Raw genomic sequence first — 16,767 nt, 5'->3', positions numbered from 1 at the left:
GCTGTACTTCCGGTTCCTTGGCACCTCGAAACTGTGTGTGACCTACTGTGAGGACTAACTGAGACGACTGTGCCCTCCTCAGGTATGCAGTGTGCTGGAGAGTCTGGAGCAAGAGTACAGGCGAGATGAGGACTGGTGTGGTGGCCATGACAAGCTGGGAGCCATGGCTGAGACGGACCATGTCATCCCCCTCATCAGCAAACACCTGGAGCAGAAGGAAGCCTTCCTCAAGGTAGAGCAGAGAAGAATGGTTCCGTCTCAAATGGCACCCTTTTCCCTGTGCCTCATTTGTCTGTGCCGGTATATCATGATTGTCTGCAAAGAAAATAACAAACAAACACAGACAATTAGTATATAGTACGAATAATTAACTAGCGAGCTAGCATTCCCATTTAGCTACAATGTTAACAAAAAACAGATGAACGTAGCTAGCTAACCGTCACCACCGCCTAATGTGTGGGCTGTGTCTGCCTACTGTTCTAGAGTGTAAATTCATTACACTTTGTGAAACTAATAGGGTAGGGAAAAATCATTGGGAAAGGGAAGAAATATTGCCCTACCAAGTAACCCTACACCTATTAATAAAGCCTCACACACTATTCCACTACTTGCCCTATCTGATCCTACAGGGCGGGACACTATCGTTCAACACACCTTGTAACTCTTCTGCAGTAAAACCTCATACACCCAAGTACCTCTCTGCAGCTGCCACCTGAAGAAACAAAATCGCAACATGTGACAATTTCAACGATTTTACTGAGTTACAGTTCATATAAGGAAATCAGTCAATTCATTAGGCCGTAATCTATGGATTTCACATTACTGAGGGGCGCAACCATGGGTGGGCTATGCCCTCCCACTTGGGAGTAAGGCCCACCCACTGGGGAGCCAGGCCGAGCCAATCAGAATGAGGTTTTCCCCACAAAATAGCTTTATTTACAGACAGATATACTACTCAGGTTCATCAGCTGTCCAGGTGGCTGGTCTCAGATGATCCCGCAGGGGAAAAAGCCCGATGTGGAGGTCCTGGGCTGGCATGGTTACAAGTGGTCTGCGGTTGTAAGGCCGGTTGGACGTACTGCCAAATTCTCTAAAACGACGTTGGAGGCAGCTTATGGTAGAGAAATTAACATGAAATTCTCTGGCAACAGCTCTGGTGGACATTCCTGCAATCAGCATGCCAATTGTCCACTCCCTCAAAACTTGAGACATCTATGGCATTGTGTTGTTGTCTGACAAAATTGCACATTTTAGAGTATCCTTTTATTGTCCCCAGCACACGGTGCACAAGTGTAATTTTCATGCTGTTTATTCAGCTTCTTGAAATGCTACACCTGTCAGGTGGATGGATTATCTTACCAAAGGTGAAATGCTGACTAACAGGGATTGAAATAAATTTGTGCACAACATTTTAGAGAAATAACTTTTTGGGGGAAATTTCTGGGACCCTTTACATGTTGCATTTATATTTTGTTAAGTACATTTTCTGTGTTGATATCCATGGCTAAGAAGCCAACCTTACTGAAGCACATGTTATTCCTGTCACTCTCTATTGCCCTTTGCCTACTCACAGGGAGCCCTTTAGGATCCCTCACCATGTACCATCTTCCTCTACTACTTTATTCAATGCCTCAGCATACAACATCTTCTGTACTACTCTGACCCTGGCAACCTCGATCTATCTTTCTCTCACCGGACACTTCTGATCTCCAGCAACATGGGTACCCCTACAATTAACACACACACACAGCATTTTCCAATGATACTACACACTCCTTTGACTCATGCCCTCTTGCACACTTCTCACATTTAGGAATTTCCCTCCTACACACTGCTGCAACATGATCATAAGCTTGGCACCTAAAACACTGTAATGGGTTCGGGACAAAAGCTCTCACGGGATAACTGAAACCTCCTAACTTGACTGTCGGGTAAAGACTCTGCATTAAAACTCAGCAGGACAGATGGTGTCTTCTGTGTTTCACCATGCTCTCCACCGTGTCTGCGTCACAGCAAACGGCGGGTGTCACAAACACCGGCAATCTTCCATTTCAGTTGATCCTCCTCAACATTTAAATGCCACCCCAGTTATCACTCCTTTCAACAGCAACCCGCTCCATATCAAAGCAAGTCACAGGTCCTGTCCTGAGGCGCATTGTGCTGAGCACCCGCTCCCTCTGGACGGAAGACACACAAAAAAGCAATCACGAGTCCACTTCGAGTTACTTTCACCAATTCAACAGTCCCCAACCTCTTCTCCACCCAACCTGACACCACATATGGATCAGCCAGAAGGCAATTCATTCTCTCCAAAAATCTCACTCCTACTGCACCGGAATCATCTTTGTCAACATCAGGGCGAGTCTTGAACTCTGTGGTCTTCACCACTCCTGCCACCGTAGGTAATTCATCTTTACTCTCGTCAGGTTCAATTTCTGACCTACCGGAGTATGTTTTTTTTCTTTTTGTACTTGACAATCTTTCTCAGCACTCTGCTTCCCTCTACACTCCGCTCCTTTCCTTCTTCATAGCTGTCCATTTCCACACCTCCGCGCTCCTTCCGCTCTTTCATCCGCTGTAGTATGAAACTGTTCAAACAGTTATTGTGTCTTAAAGTTGCCGCCATGTTGCATTAACTCATAAAGCTCTACCAGCTGCCATTACTCCGGCTGGTTCTTCTCAGCCATAATGTGGCCTTATATTTTCATTGCTTTTTTGAAGTGTTTCTGACGCCTCCCTGGGGAGGGTGAAGTTGCCCCTGGAATCTGATATTGGGTCAGTTCTGCATTTCCCCCACTAATGGTTAAGGGTAGGATTGAGGGAGAGGAATTTGATCCTATATATGTACCTAGGAAAATGCAGGAAAGATCAGCTTCCCCATATGGGAGAAATGCAAAGCTGACCCAAGATCAGCTAGGGGCAACTTCACCCTACTCCCCCCAGCTCCTAAGAATCACCCAGGGGGATGAGAACACATTTCCCAAAACAGTCATGAGTGCTGCATGGAAAGTAGTGCACTATAGGGAATTGGGTGCTATTTGGGACGTAACCCATGTTCTATTGATCATTCATTTGCTGCATATTCACAGACCCTGAACTGATGCTGTTCTGTCTGTCTGATTCTTTTCAGTAGAGCTCATCGTTATTCTGCAACACGTAGCTGTTTGGTTACATATTTATTTTCCCATTACAGAGCTGGAATACATGTCCACCTCTTGCAGGACATGTTGTGGATGCCAGTTTACTTGTTGTCAAACAAAAACAAATAACCATGTTGACAGTGATGTATCCACAGCGCATTTAAAAAGTATTCCGACCGCCTCACTTTTTCCACGTTTTATTACATTACTGCCTTACTCTACAATATATATATATTTTAATCCCTCATCAATCTACACACAATACCCCATAATGACAAGGCAAAAACAGGTTATTACATTTACATAAGTAGTCAGACCTTTACTCAGTACTTTGTTGAAACGCCTTTGGCAGGGATTACAACCTCAAGTCTTCTTGAGTATGACGCTACAAGCTTGGCACACTTGTATTTGAGGAGTTTCTCCCATTCTTCTCTGCAGATCCTCTTAAGCTCTGTCAGGTTGGATGGAAACCTATTTTCAGGTTTCTCCAGAGATATTAGGACGGGATCAAGTCCGGGCTCTGGCTGGGCCACTCAAGGACATTCAGAAACTTGTCCTGAAGCCACTCCTGCGTTGTCTTTCCTGTGTGCTTAGGGTCGTTGTCCTGTTGGAAGGTGAACCTTCACCCCAGTCTGAGGTCCTGAGCACTCTGGAGCAGGCATCTCTCTGTACTTTGCTCTGGTCATCTTTCCCTCGATCCTGACTAGTTTCACAGTCCCTGCCACTGAAAAACATCCCCACAGCATGATGCTGCCACCACCATGCTTCACCATAGAGATAGGGCCAGGTTTCCTCCAGATTTGACGCTTGGGATTCAGGCCAAAGAGTTCAATCTTGGTTTAATCAGACCAGAGAAACTTGTTTCTCATGGTCTGAGAGTCTTTAGGTGCCTTTTAGAAAACTCCAAGCGGGCTGTCAAGAGGAACTCTGGAGCTCTGTCAGACCAAGTGACCAGCTCTAGGAAGAGTCTTGGTGGTTCCAAACTTCTTACATTTAAGAAGCGTTGATAAGCCACTGTGTTTTTGGTGACCTTCAGTACCCAGTAATCTGTGCCTCGACACAATCCTGTCTCGGAGCTCTACGGACAATTTGTTCAACCTAATGGCTTGGTTTTGCTCTGACATGCACTGTCAACTGCACCTGAGCTAAATTTGGAGTCTTATAGCAAAAGGTCTGAATACTCATGTAAATAAGGTTTTTCATTTATTTTTATAATTAGCAAAAATGTGTGTGAAGATTGATGAGGACATTTCAGAATAAGGCTTTAACGTAACAAAATGTGGAAAAAGTCAAGGTGTCTGAATACTTACCGAATGAACAGTATGTTGTCTTAAGATAGATACACATGCAATATCCTAACCTCTCATTGTATTTTGGATGGTAGTTGTGGATACATTGTCCATTGCAAGGAACCTGTTCGAGAATGTATTTTCTTGTGCCACAGGCTTGCACATTGGCCAGGAGAAATGCTGAGGTGTTCCTGAAGTACATCCACAGGAATAATGTGGGTATACCTGGTGCGTCAGGCCATGCCAGAGGTCCTGAGCAGCAGGTTAAAGGTCAGTCACAACAGCCTTATTGGACTAGCACAGTGTTTGTCCCAAATGGCACCCTATTCCCTACATAGCAGCTAATAGTAATAATATTTAATTTGTAGAGAGCATTTCCCACACTCAATGCACACCTACTTTGGACCAGGGCTGGCGAAAAGTAGTGCACTATATGGAATAATAAGGTATCATTTGGGACGAACAAAATTGACTTCTGAGCACGAGTCCTTATAACTCTTTTCAGGCTCCTCTTCTTTAGGAAATGTACATATTTATTTTCACATTCAGTTTACTTTCAGTTAAACTTACTTCTAACGTTTCTTATGTTTCTATATTGACTAGTGAGGTTTTGTTTGAAACATTCACCACTGTTAGTTATTACTGCACTGTTGGAGCTAGGAGCACAAGCATTTCACTACACCTGCAATAACATATACGAAATATGTGTATGCAACCAATAAAATGTGATTTGAAGATCTGCTAACTTCTTTCTGTGCTCCCGGGCCTCCCTCTCCTCTTTAGCCATCCTCAACGAGCTACTCCAGAGGGAGAACCGGGTTCTGCACTTTTGGACCATGAAGAAACGCCGCCTGGATCAGTGCCAGCAGTACGTGGTGTTTGAACGCAGCGCCAAACAGGTGAGCTCTCCTGAACGCAGCCCAAGCACTCCGAGTGCTGTGTTTTTACTGCATGTCCATAACATCTGGCCTCCTGGACTGGACCCAGCCAGGATACGTGGGGGTTTTATTTGCTTTCGATGGCCAGCACAGCCAACGTTGAAAGATAGAGGACATGCAGAGAGGAAGAGAAGAATATGGAATGAGGGAGCTCTTCACTTCACTAATTTCCCCCCATGTCTCTCTCCACAGGCTTTAGACTGGATCCAGGAAACAGGAGAGTATTACCTCTCCACTCACACCTCCCCTGGAGAGAGCGGCGAGAGGAGTCAGGAACTACTGAAGGAGTATGAGGAATTCCGAGTCTCCGCCAAGGTATGGAGATGGTGCCGGGAAGCAGATATAGTCTGCATCCCAAATCTGCTTCCCAAATGGTACTCTATTCCCTAAGTAGGGCACTACTTTTGATCAGAGCTCTGGTCAAAAGAAGTGCCCTACATAGGGAACAGGGTACCATTTGGGACACAACCCTAGAGCTACTGTTCGGAGTCTGCTCTGACTCCCTCACTTACTGCTGACCCTCTACCTGCATATCACATTAGCTAAACACTTACACTAAACACTAAACACTACTCTTTTAGTCCTCATTTGGACTAATCTTCCGAGAGTCCTTAAACATTAAAATACAATGTATAATACGAACACATTTTCACATATAAACACACTGTTACAAACAGACATGATACACTAACATATTGACCCGTTAAATACTCAGTCTAAGAAGATATTGATTCTTCATCTGCTATAGTCCAACACAACATTTCTATGTGTTGTATTTAAATGGTTTTAAAGTATTGTTTAAATTTATATATTGAGTGGTTTCTGGTTTGCTCAGATTAAATTATTCAATTTCTTTATTGCTCTAAATCAAAATGTTATTTTGCCTATTTCTCCTTTCTGTCTGGATAACACATAGATGGTGGACAATCTATTCCTAGTATTTACTGAATGTCTGTCTCTTACCAACTGAATACCGTTGCGAATAGAGTTTGGCTGTTTTAAAGGGTGCATATTATGAAATAAAATAAGCATGATTTTTTTCAATTATCTTGTTGATTGATGACCAACCAAGAGCATTGCGCATGACTACAACAAAATAACCATATCTCCACCTTGCTGCTTTGTTCTGTGCAATTTGCAGCCTCCTAATTTCACTTGCTGATGCATTTCCCCGCGAATGCATTATCAGTGGTTCAGGCAGCAAACAGGTGTTAGGAGATCTCTCCTGAGGGATGTCTGCACTCTCTCAAGCGTCAGCCTAGACATTGACGGGGATTGTGGAGGCTACAGATTATTGAAAGACTCACACGCAATCATGCTTACATGCACACACATGTTATAATACAAACACATATATGCAAACTCACCTATGTATACACACACACACACACACACACACACACACACACACACACACACACACACACACACACACACACACACACACACACACACACACACACACACACACACACACACACACACACACACACACACACACACACTCATCATCTCTCTGTGGGTATCCTACAGCAAACCAAGGAGAAGGTGAAGCTCCTCATTCAGTTGGCAGACAGCTTCGTCGAGAAGGGACATGTGCACGTCATTGAGCTGAAGAAGTGGGTCACCACAGTGGACAAGCGCTACCGAGACTTTTCCCTCCGGATGGGGAAGTATCGCTCCAGCCTGGAGAAATCACTGGGCATCAGCTCCGAGGTAAGGCCCCCTGGAGGGCCCCTGTAAGGCCCCTATAGAGTTTATAGGGCTAACCCCACCTGCTGTGAATGCTCATTCATCAACATAACATAACAGTCCCTGGCAACTAATTAGGCTTAGTCTTTCTCTTGCTAATGAGTGTGTTTTCAAAGGACGTATGAAACGAAACAAATTTTGTCCAACATATGATATTTATAATTTGTGCTCCCTTCAATGTAAAGATATAACAACAGGAGCAGATGAAGGACTAACTCCCTTAGAGGTCACCTCCCCAGTAGAAAGGTCCTGCAAATACACTTACAGTTGAAGTCGGAAGTTTTACATACACCTTAGCCAAATACATTTAAACTCAGTTTTTCACAATTCCTGACATTTAATCCTAGTAAATATTCCCTGTCTTAGGTCAGTTAGGATCACCACTTTATTTTAAGAATGTGAAATATTAGAATAATAGTAGAGAGAATGATTTATTTCAGCTTTTATTTCTTTCATCGCATTCCCAGTGGGTCAGAAGTTTACATACACTCAATTAGTATTTGGTAGAATTGCCTTTAAATTGTTTAACTTGTATCAAACGTTACGGGTAGCCTTCCACAAGCTTCCCACAATAAGTTGGGTGAATTTTGGCCCATTCCTCCTGACAGAGCTGGTGTAACTGAGTCAGGTTTGTAGGCCTCCTTGCTCCCACACACTTTTTCAGTTCAGCCCACAAATTTTCTATGGGATTGTGGTCAGGGCTTTGTGATGTCCACTCCAATACCTTGACTTTGTTGTCCTTAAGCCATTTTGCCACAACTTTGGAAGTATGCTTGGGGTCATTGTCCATTTGGAAAACCCATTTGTGACCAAGCCTTAACTTCCTGTCTGATGTCTTTTCGATGTTGCTTCAATATATCCACACATTTTCCTACCTCATGATGCCACCTATTTTGTGAAGTGCACCAGTCCCTCCTGCAGCAAAGCACCCCCACAACATCATGCTGCCACCCCTGTGCTTCACGGTTGGGATGGTGTTCTTGGGCTTGCAAGCCTTGTCCTTTTTCCTCCAAACATAACGATGGTCATTATGGCCAAACAGTTCTATTTTTGTTTCATCAGACCAGAGGACATTTCTCCAAAAACGATGATCTTTGTCCCCATGTGCAGTTGCAAACCGTAGTCTGTTTTTTTATGGCAGTTTTGGAGCAGTGGCTTCTTCCTTGCTGAGCGGCCTTTCAGGTTATGTCGATATAGGACTGGTTTTACTGTAGATATAGATACTTTTGTACCTGTTTCCTCCAGCATCTTCACAAGGTCCTTTGCTGTTGTTCGGTGATTGATTAGAACTTTTCGCACCAAGGTACGTTCATCTCTAGGAGACAGAACACGTATCCTTCCTGAGCTCTATGATGGCTGCGTGGTCCCCTGGTGTTTATACTTGCGTACTATTGTTTGTACAGATGAACATGGTACCTTCAGGCATTTGGAAATTGCTCCCAAGGATGAAACAGACTTGTGGTGGTCTACAATTTTTTTTCTGAGGTCTTGACTGATTTCTTTTGATTTTCCCATGATGTCAAGCAATGAGGCACTGAGTTTGAAGGTAGGCCTTGAAATACATCCACAGGTACTCCTCCAATTCACTCAAATGATGTCAATTAGCCTATCAGAAGCTTCTAAAGCCATGACATCATTTTCTAGAATTTTCCAAGCTGTTTAAAGGCACAGTCAACTTAGTGTATGTAAACTTCTGACCCACTGGAATTGTGATATAATGAATTATAAGTGAAATAATCTGTCTGTAAACAATTGTTGGGAAAATTACTTGTTTCATGCACAAAGTAGATGTCCTAACCGACTTGCCAAAACTATAGTTTGTTAACAAGAAATTTGTGGAGTGGCGTACCTAAGTGTATGTAAACTTCCGACTTCAACTGTAAGTGTGACTGTCTCACAAAGAAACGGCTTCCAGTGAGCTCAATACAATACCTTTACTATAGCTAGTATCTCTACTGCCTTGGGTCGAGGAAAACCGGGGGCAAGACCTAACACATCTCAGTTTTGAAGCCCTGTCCTCATCTCGACACGCAGGCATTGATTTCTCCTCTACTTGAAAGAGAGTTTTTTTTTTTTAAAGTCTATTTGATGTCAGAGTGCTGAATGCTGAGTCATCAAGGACCATGTTGAAGGGAATATAACATGACTCTAATTATGCGTCCCAAAGGGCACCCTATTCCCTATGTAATGGCACTACTTTGACCAGGGTCCATAAGGCTCTGGTCAAAATTAGTGCACTACATAGGGAATAGGGTGCCATTTGGGGTGTGTGCTGAGAGCTCCCTCTGTCTCTGGTAGGATAATAAGGACTTGGAGCTGGACATCATCCCAGCCAGCCTGACTGATCCTGGGGAGGTGAAGCTCCGCGACCCCAACCACGAGGTCAACGAGGAGAAGAGGAAGTCAGCCAGGAAGAAAGAGTGAGTACACACTGCAGACAGAGAGAAATAGGGAAGAATCGCTGGAGGAAGCAGGTGTTGCGAAGTACTCAAGTCTGTGGTAGTACTATGGCTTTTCATAAGGTGTATAGGCCTATGTTTAACATTTCATGATGTGCTGGGGGCTGGTCAAGTGGCAGTGCTGCTGTCTGCCCACGCCAGAACACATATGCTCTTTGAAGAAGTGGTTAGATCCCCGTTCCGACACTCACTTTTTCTGCTGTGTCCCTCGTTTATATACAGTTCATTCAGTTCATTCCGACCCCTTGACTTTTTCCACATTTTGTTTTACGTTACAGCCTTATGGTGAAATTGATTCAATTAAATGTGTTCCTTATCAGTCTACCCACAATACCCTATAATGACAAAATGAAAACAGGTTTTTAGAAATGATTGCAAATGTATAAAAAATACAAAACAGAAATACCTTATTTACATAAGTATTCAGACCTTTTGCTATGAGACTCGAAATTGAGCTCAGGTGTATCCTATTTACATTGATCATCCTTGAGAGGTTTCTACAACTTGATTGGACATGATTTGGAAAGGCACACACCTGTCTATAGAAGGTCCCACAGTTGACAGTGCATGTCAGAGCAAAAACCAAGCCATGAGGTTGAAGGAATAGTCCGTAGAGCTCTGAGACAGGATTGTGTCGAGGCACAGATCTGGGGAAGGGTACCAAAAATGTCTGCAGCATTGAAGGTCCCCAAGAACACCGTAGCCTCCATTATTCTTAAATGGATGAAGTTTGGAACCACCAAGACTCTTCCCAGAGCTGGCCGCCCGGCCAAACTGAGGAATCGAGGGAGAAGGGCTGGGGCAAAGGTATACCTTCTTAATTGGCTCAAACGCATTAAGAAGGGAAAAAAATTCACAACCTAACTTTTAATTAGGCATACCTGTTCATTGAATGCATTAAAGGTGACTACCTCATGACTCCTTGCTGGGGACAGCAAGGAGTCATCATGTCAGGTAGTCCTGGGGCATGGTCCTAGGGCTCAGGTCCTCCGAGAGAGAAAGAAAGAGAGAAGGAGAGAATTAGAGAACGCACACTTAGATTCACACAGGACACCGAATAGGACAGGAGAAGTACTCCAGATATAACAAACTGACCCTAGCCCCCCGACACAAACTACTGCAGCATAAATACTGGAGGCTGAGACAGGAGGGGTCAGGAGACACTGTGGCCCCATCCGAGGACTAGGCATACCTGTTCATTGAATGCATGTAGAAAATGGTAGAATGGTAGAAAATGTACAATGTAGAAAATTGTCAAAATAAAGAAAAACCCTTGAATGAGTAAGTGCACCCAAATGTTTGACTGGTACTGGTTGGTGATAATATTGCATGTGTTTATTTATCCAGGTTCATAATGGCTGAACTCCTTCAGACTGAGAAGGCCTATGTCAGGGACTTGCATGAATGTTTAGAGGTAAGCTTATTCCTCTTCCATTTTCGCTTGGCAATGAAACTCTTCTTGTCAGTGTTGTATTGGCCTTGGCATGGACTCATAGAAGTGGTTCTTGGGGTGTTTTAATGATATAATAAGTCAGATTTGTTCTTTGTTTTTCCACCTACACAGTCATTGGTCGTCACAGACACAAGTATTTCAATTACAGTAACATTTTAGTTATCCAGAGCAACTAAGAGCCAGTGCATTCAACACATTTTTCTGAGGAAAAAAACACATTACAGTTATAACCCTTCTTCGAAAAGGTTGCCAGGATGAAAAAAACAAGCCCAAGATGTTTTGTGAGGATTGGTTGTAGGACATGATAGGATGTAATTTGCTGTGTGTCTTTCTCATCTCCTCGTCCTGTCTAGGCGTACCTGTGGGAGATGACGAGTGGGGTGGAGGAGATCCCGCCTGGCATCGTCAACAAGGAGCACATCATCTTCGGCAACATCCAGGAGATTTATGACTTCCATAACAGGTAGGAGTCTCTTTCAAATTGAGGATGTCCCCCAAATGGCACCCTATGCCCTATATAGTGCACTTCTTTTGACCAGGGTCGGGGTCAAAGGTAGGGCACTATATAGGGAACAGGGTGTCATCTGGGACACATCCTTAATTTGAAAGAGATTCCAACTTGTTATATCAGTTAGCTTTGCTGTTTCAGGTGCAAATCATTGCATGAGAGACCAATTCAAATCACTTCTATTTCATGTGATTTTGGTTGAGGAAATACGTATTCTATGATAAGCAGTGAATATTATCATGGTTAACCCTCTCTTTTCTGTCTAATTGCAGCATTTTCCTCAAAGAGCTAGTGAACTATGAACAGCTACCTGAAGATGTGGGCCATTGTTTTGTCACATGGGTAAGACTCCTGTTTTCACACAATGGGTCATGTTCATTAGAGCACACAAAGGAAAACGTTGTGAAACAGAAAATGAGTATTTCTTATTGGTCACGTCCAGGTAGTCCCATCCAGTTTCGTGCCTAGTGAATACGACCATAGTGTTTAGTTTTTTGCATACACCGCCCACAGGGCACTTCTGACTTGTGGCTTCATGATTACATGTGAACGTTGTTTACTGTCTTGCAATTAGTTTATACAACATCTGAAATCAATCAATCGTATTTTATATCCCTTTTTTCCATAAACAGGCATACAGTAGCATTCATTTTTTATTTAACGAGGCAAGTCAGTTAAGAACAAATTCTTATTTTCAATGACAGCCTAGGAACAGTGGGTTAACTGACTTGTTCATGGGCAGAACGACAGATTTTTACCTTATCGGCTCGGGGATTCGATCTTGCAACCTTTCAGTTACTAGTCCAATGCTCTAACCACTAGGCTACCTGCCGCCCCATGATAACCTCTTGTAAAGCTGCTTGGTTTAAGCATTGGCAATGAACGTTGCTTACCGTAGTTGTAGTGATATACTGTATATATATATATAAATATATATATGGAAAAATATATGCACGTATATGCACTTATATGCACGTAAGAAAATATGTTCAGTCATTTGAATTTGACTGGATTTTCCCATTCTGTTTTGCAGGCTGATAAATTCCACATGTATGTAAATTACTGTAAAAACAAACCAGATTCCAGCCAACTCATATTGGAGCATGCTGGAAGCTTCTTCGATGTAAGTGAATGAGTTTTCCTCTTATACCTGTAGGTGGTGCCAATTAGCCATTTATTTCAACCCTAAAACACAGGAATCATAATTTATGATTTCTGTTCCAAATGGCACTCTATTCCCTTTACAGTGCACTACATATGAACAGTGACCATAGGGAATAGGGTGCCATTTCGGACGAACACATGATGATAGGCATCACATTAGGGTATCTCAATGTCAACATCAATATGCTTTAATCGTCATGATGTCGTCAATTCTGTGTGCAGGAAATCCAGCAGCGACACGGATTGGCCAACTCAATCTCCTCCTACCTTATCAAGCCAGTGCAGAGGATCACTAAGTATCAGCTTCTCCTCAAGGTAGGGAACATGATGGGACAAAGGATTTCTGTCCCAAATGGCACCCAATTACCTATATAGTGCACTACTTTTGACTAGAGCCCTGGTCAAAAGTAGTGCACTACAGTCATAACTGAAATGATTGGCAACATTGGTAAAGATTCTTTTTAAAAGAAGGAAATTGTATTATTTTATATGAATACAATTGCTTTTTTTTCTCAACAAGATAAGAATAAAAAATGATTGGCACCCCTGCTTTCAATACTCCAGCACCCTCCCCTGGCAAGGATAACGAGACAGCTTTTTTCTAAAATGTTTTTAGAAAAAAGATCCTTGATATCCTTCATCTGCTCTTATGGACTTCCCTTGTGAATGTTTTCAATGAGGTTCAAGTCCGGAGACCGAGATGGCCATTGTAAACTGGGTAAAGTTCATGATACCATTGACCTTAACATGGTCCTCAGGACCAGTGGATGCAAAATACTCCCATAACATCAAAGATCACCACAATATTTTACAGTAGGTATGAGGTTCTTTGCGTCCTTTTGACACTATTGCTGAGCGATTAGTGATTTGAGGTCCGATTTAAAAAAAATCACAGTTTTCGATTATTCAATATTTCTTTAAAACATAAAATGCACTATGCGGGTTGAATGCTGTAACAGATTTTTTTAAAGAAAAGTCCCATGATGGTAGTGACTGCCCATTACTGCTTATCATTTATCCACTTTACTTTACAAATTAATTAAAGCTGAAATGTCTTGAGTCAATAAGTATTCAACCCCTCAAGGGTTATTTGAAGCCTAAATATGTTCAGGAGTAAACATTTGCTTAACAAGTCACGTAATAAGATGAATGGATTCACTGTGTGCAATAATAGTGTTTTGAGCATGGTGAAGTAATTAATTACACTTTGGATGGTGTATCAATACAACCAGTCACTATAAAGATAAAGGCGTCCTTCCTAACTCAGTTGCCAGAGAGGAAGGAAGCCACTCAGTGATTTCATCATTAGACCAATAAAAAACTGTTATAGAGTTGTTGGCTAGAGAGCATGTGCCAAGATCAGAGTAGGCACATTTGCTATTTAACGCAACAGTTTGTGACAAAACTATTGTAGAGTTGAAAATGCGATGGAAGCACATTGAACTTTAGACTTTTATTCGGTACATGAAAACTTAAAGCTGCAATACAGTGGGGCAAAAAAGTATTTAGTCAGCCACCAATTGTGCAAGTTTTCCACTTAAAAAGATGAGAGAGGCCTGTAATTTTCATCATAGGTACACTTCAACTATGACAGACAAAATGAGAGAAGAAAATCACATTGTAGGATTTTTAATGAATTTATTTGCAAATTATGGTGGGAAATAAGTATTTGGTCAATAACAAAAGTTTATCTCAATACTTTGTTATATACCCTTTGTTGGCAATGAGAGGTCAAAAGTCTTCACAACGTTTTCACACACTGTTGCTGGTATTTTGGCCCATTCCTCCATGCAGATCTCCTCTAGAGCAGTGATGTTTTGGGGCTGTTGCAGGGCAACACGGACTTTCAACTCCCTCCAAAGATGTTCTATGGGGTTGAGATCTGGAGACTGGCTAGGCCACTCCAGGACCTTGAAATGCTTCTTACGAAGCCACTCCTTCGTTGCCCGGGCGGTGTGTTTGGGATCATTGTCATGCTGAAAGACCCAGCCACGTTTCATCTTCAATGCCCTTGCTGATGGTAGGCTTTGTTACTTTGGTCCCAGCTCTCTGCAGGTCATTCACTAGGTCCCCCCGTGTGGTTCTGGGATTTTTGCTCACCGTTCTTGTGATCATTTTGACCCCACGGGGTGAGATCTTGCGTGGAGCCCCAGATCGAGGGAGATTTTCAGTGGTCTTGTATGTCTTCCATTTCCTAATAATTGCTCCCACAGTTGATTTCTTCAAACCAAACTGCTTACCTATTGCAGATTCAGTCTTCCCAGTCTGGTTCAGGTCTACAATTTTGTTTCTGGTGTCCATTGACAGCTCTTTGGTCTTGGCCATAGTGGAGTTTGGAGTGTGACTGTTTCAGGTTGTGGACAGGTGTCTTTTATACTGATAAGTTCAAACAGGTGCCATTAATACAGGTAACGAGTGGAGGACAGAGGAGCCTCTTAAAGAAGGTTACAGGTCTGTGAGAGCCATAAATCTTGCTTGTTTGTAGGTGACCAAATAATTATTTTCCACCATAATTTGCTAATAAATTCATTACAAATCCTACAATGTGATTTTCTGGATTTTTTTTCTTCTAATTTTGTCTGTCATAGTTGAAGTGTACCTATGATGAAAATTACAGGCCTCATCTTTTTAAGTGTGAGAACTTGCACAATTGGTGGCTGACTAAATACTTTTTTGCCCCACTGTATGTAACTTTTTGGGCGACCTGACCAAATCCACATAGAAATGTGAGTGATAGATTTGTCATTCTGATTGTCTAAGAAGCGGTAGATCTATTCTATGTGTGCTATTTAGTTTTTGTGTCTTAATTTCGGTTTTGTTCACCAGCTTCAAATAGCTGAAAATGCTATATTTTTGTTTATGGAAAATATATTTCACAGTGATTTCGATGGTACAGTGATTCTCTGCACTATACTTGCTTGTTTTGTTACGTGAACTGAAATTAGGCTAACTATTTGAATTTTAGCAACTAAGGGAATGGCAGAGTGATTTCTGCATAGTGCACCTTTAAGCGAAAAAGTACATTTTGTGTGCACTATGTCATCACGCACTGACCTTTATCAGCAACAAGTCCGTTTGGTGGAAATAGCACTGGTGGGAAAATGCCTACTATTTTCTTGATGCAGATTTTTTTATATTCACTTAAATCTGTCACCAATTAGATGGAAACCTAGCTGTTGTAGTTAATTGACACATTTTCTGTGCTTAACTACAACTCCCTACTACATCGCACAGTTCTGGCTTGATCTGATTTATCTCTGGAGAAACTGTGCAAGGTGCACATTGAGCACTAAATGGAATTCAAATAATTGAATCAATTTTGATCAATTAGTTGTTAAACATTTTTTTGGGGTTAATCGCTATTCGACGCCAAACCCACTACTGGTGTGTGTGGCCAAAGAGCTTTACTTTCATGTCATCTGACCTTAGCACCAGTTACAATCCAAGTGCCAATGCCGTTTAGCAAACTTCAGGCATTTACATTTGTTGGATTAAATGGAAATAGAACTCTTTAGCCACGCACACCAGTGGTGGGTTTGGCGTCGAAAGAAGGATGCAAAGAACCTCATACCTACTGTAAAGTATGGTAGTGGATCCTTGATGTTATGGGACTATTTTGCTTCCACTGGTCCTGGGGCCCTTGTTAAGGTCAACAGCATCATGAACATTACCCAGTACCAGGACACTTTCGCCAAAAACCTGGGTTGCCTCTGCCAGTAGGCTGAAACTTGGCCACAAGTGGATCTTCCAGCATGACAGTAAGCCCATCGAAATCCACAAAGAAATGGTTAATCTCAGTCTCCGGACTTAAAACCCATTGAAAACCTGAGGAGGAACGGTCTAAGATTGCTCTCAAGCTCATAAAACATTTTTGAAAAAGGCTCAGTGCCGTTATCCGCACAGGGGAGGGTCCTACAGTATCTTAAACATGGGTGTCAATACTGTCATTGTAACGGCCGTTGGTGGAAGTAGGTGGGGACCAAGGTGCAGGTACAAATCTGTCGTTCTGCCCCTGAACAACCCACTGTTCCTAGGCCGTCATTGAAAATAAGAATTTGTTCTTA

At 42.4% G+C, this 16,767-nt stretch overlaps 1 protein-coding gene across 8 annotated transcripts in view; it reads left to right on the top strand.

Annotated features, from left to right (window-relative positions):
• Positions 1-16,767, top strand: part of LOC109871166 (kalirin) — a 283,783-nt gene that overhangs the window by 182,600 nt on the left and 84,416 nt on the right. For all 8 annotated transcript variants that reach the window (XM_031805738.1, XM_031805729.1, XM_031805727.1 and 5 more), the window contains exons 18-28: positions 83-232; positions 4,585-4,699; positions 5,213-5,328; positions 5,560-5,682; positions 6,901-7,083; positions 9,418-9,539; positions 10,926-10,992; positions 11,385-11,494; positions 11,812-11,881; positions 12,573-12,662; positions 12,926-13,018. In XM_031805738.1, coding sequence (XP_031661598.1) covers positions 83-232; positions 4,585-4,699; positions 5,213-5,328; positions 5,560-5,682; positions 6,901-7,083; positions 9,418-9,539; positions 10,926-10,992; positions 11,385-11,494; positions 11,812-11,881; positions 12,573-12,662; positions 12,926-13,018 — 1,239 coding nt within the window. The remainder of the gene's footprint in view (positions 1-82; positions 233-4,584; positions 4,700-5,212; positions 5,329-5,559; positions 5,683-6,900; positions 7,084-9,417; positions 9,540-10,925; positions 10,993-11,384; positions 11,495-11,811; positions 11,882-12,572; positions 12,663-12,925; positions 13,019-16,767) is intronic.

The sequence above is a fragment of the Oncorhynchus kisutch genome, linkage group LG26 (assembly GCF_002021735.2).
Source record: "Oncorhynchus kisutch isolate 150728-3 linkage group LG26, Okis_V2, whole genome shotgun sequence".
Classification (NCBI taxonomy): Eukaryota; Metazoa; Chordata; class Actinopteri; order Salmoniformes; family Salmonidae; genus Oncorhynchus; species Oncorhynchus kisutch.
This window is presented reverse-complemented; position numbering and strand designations above follow the sequence as displayed.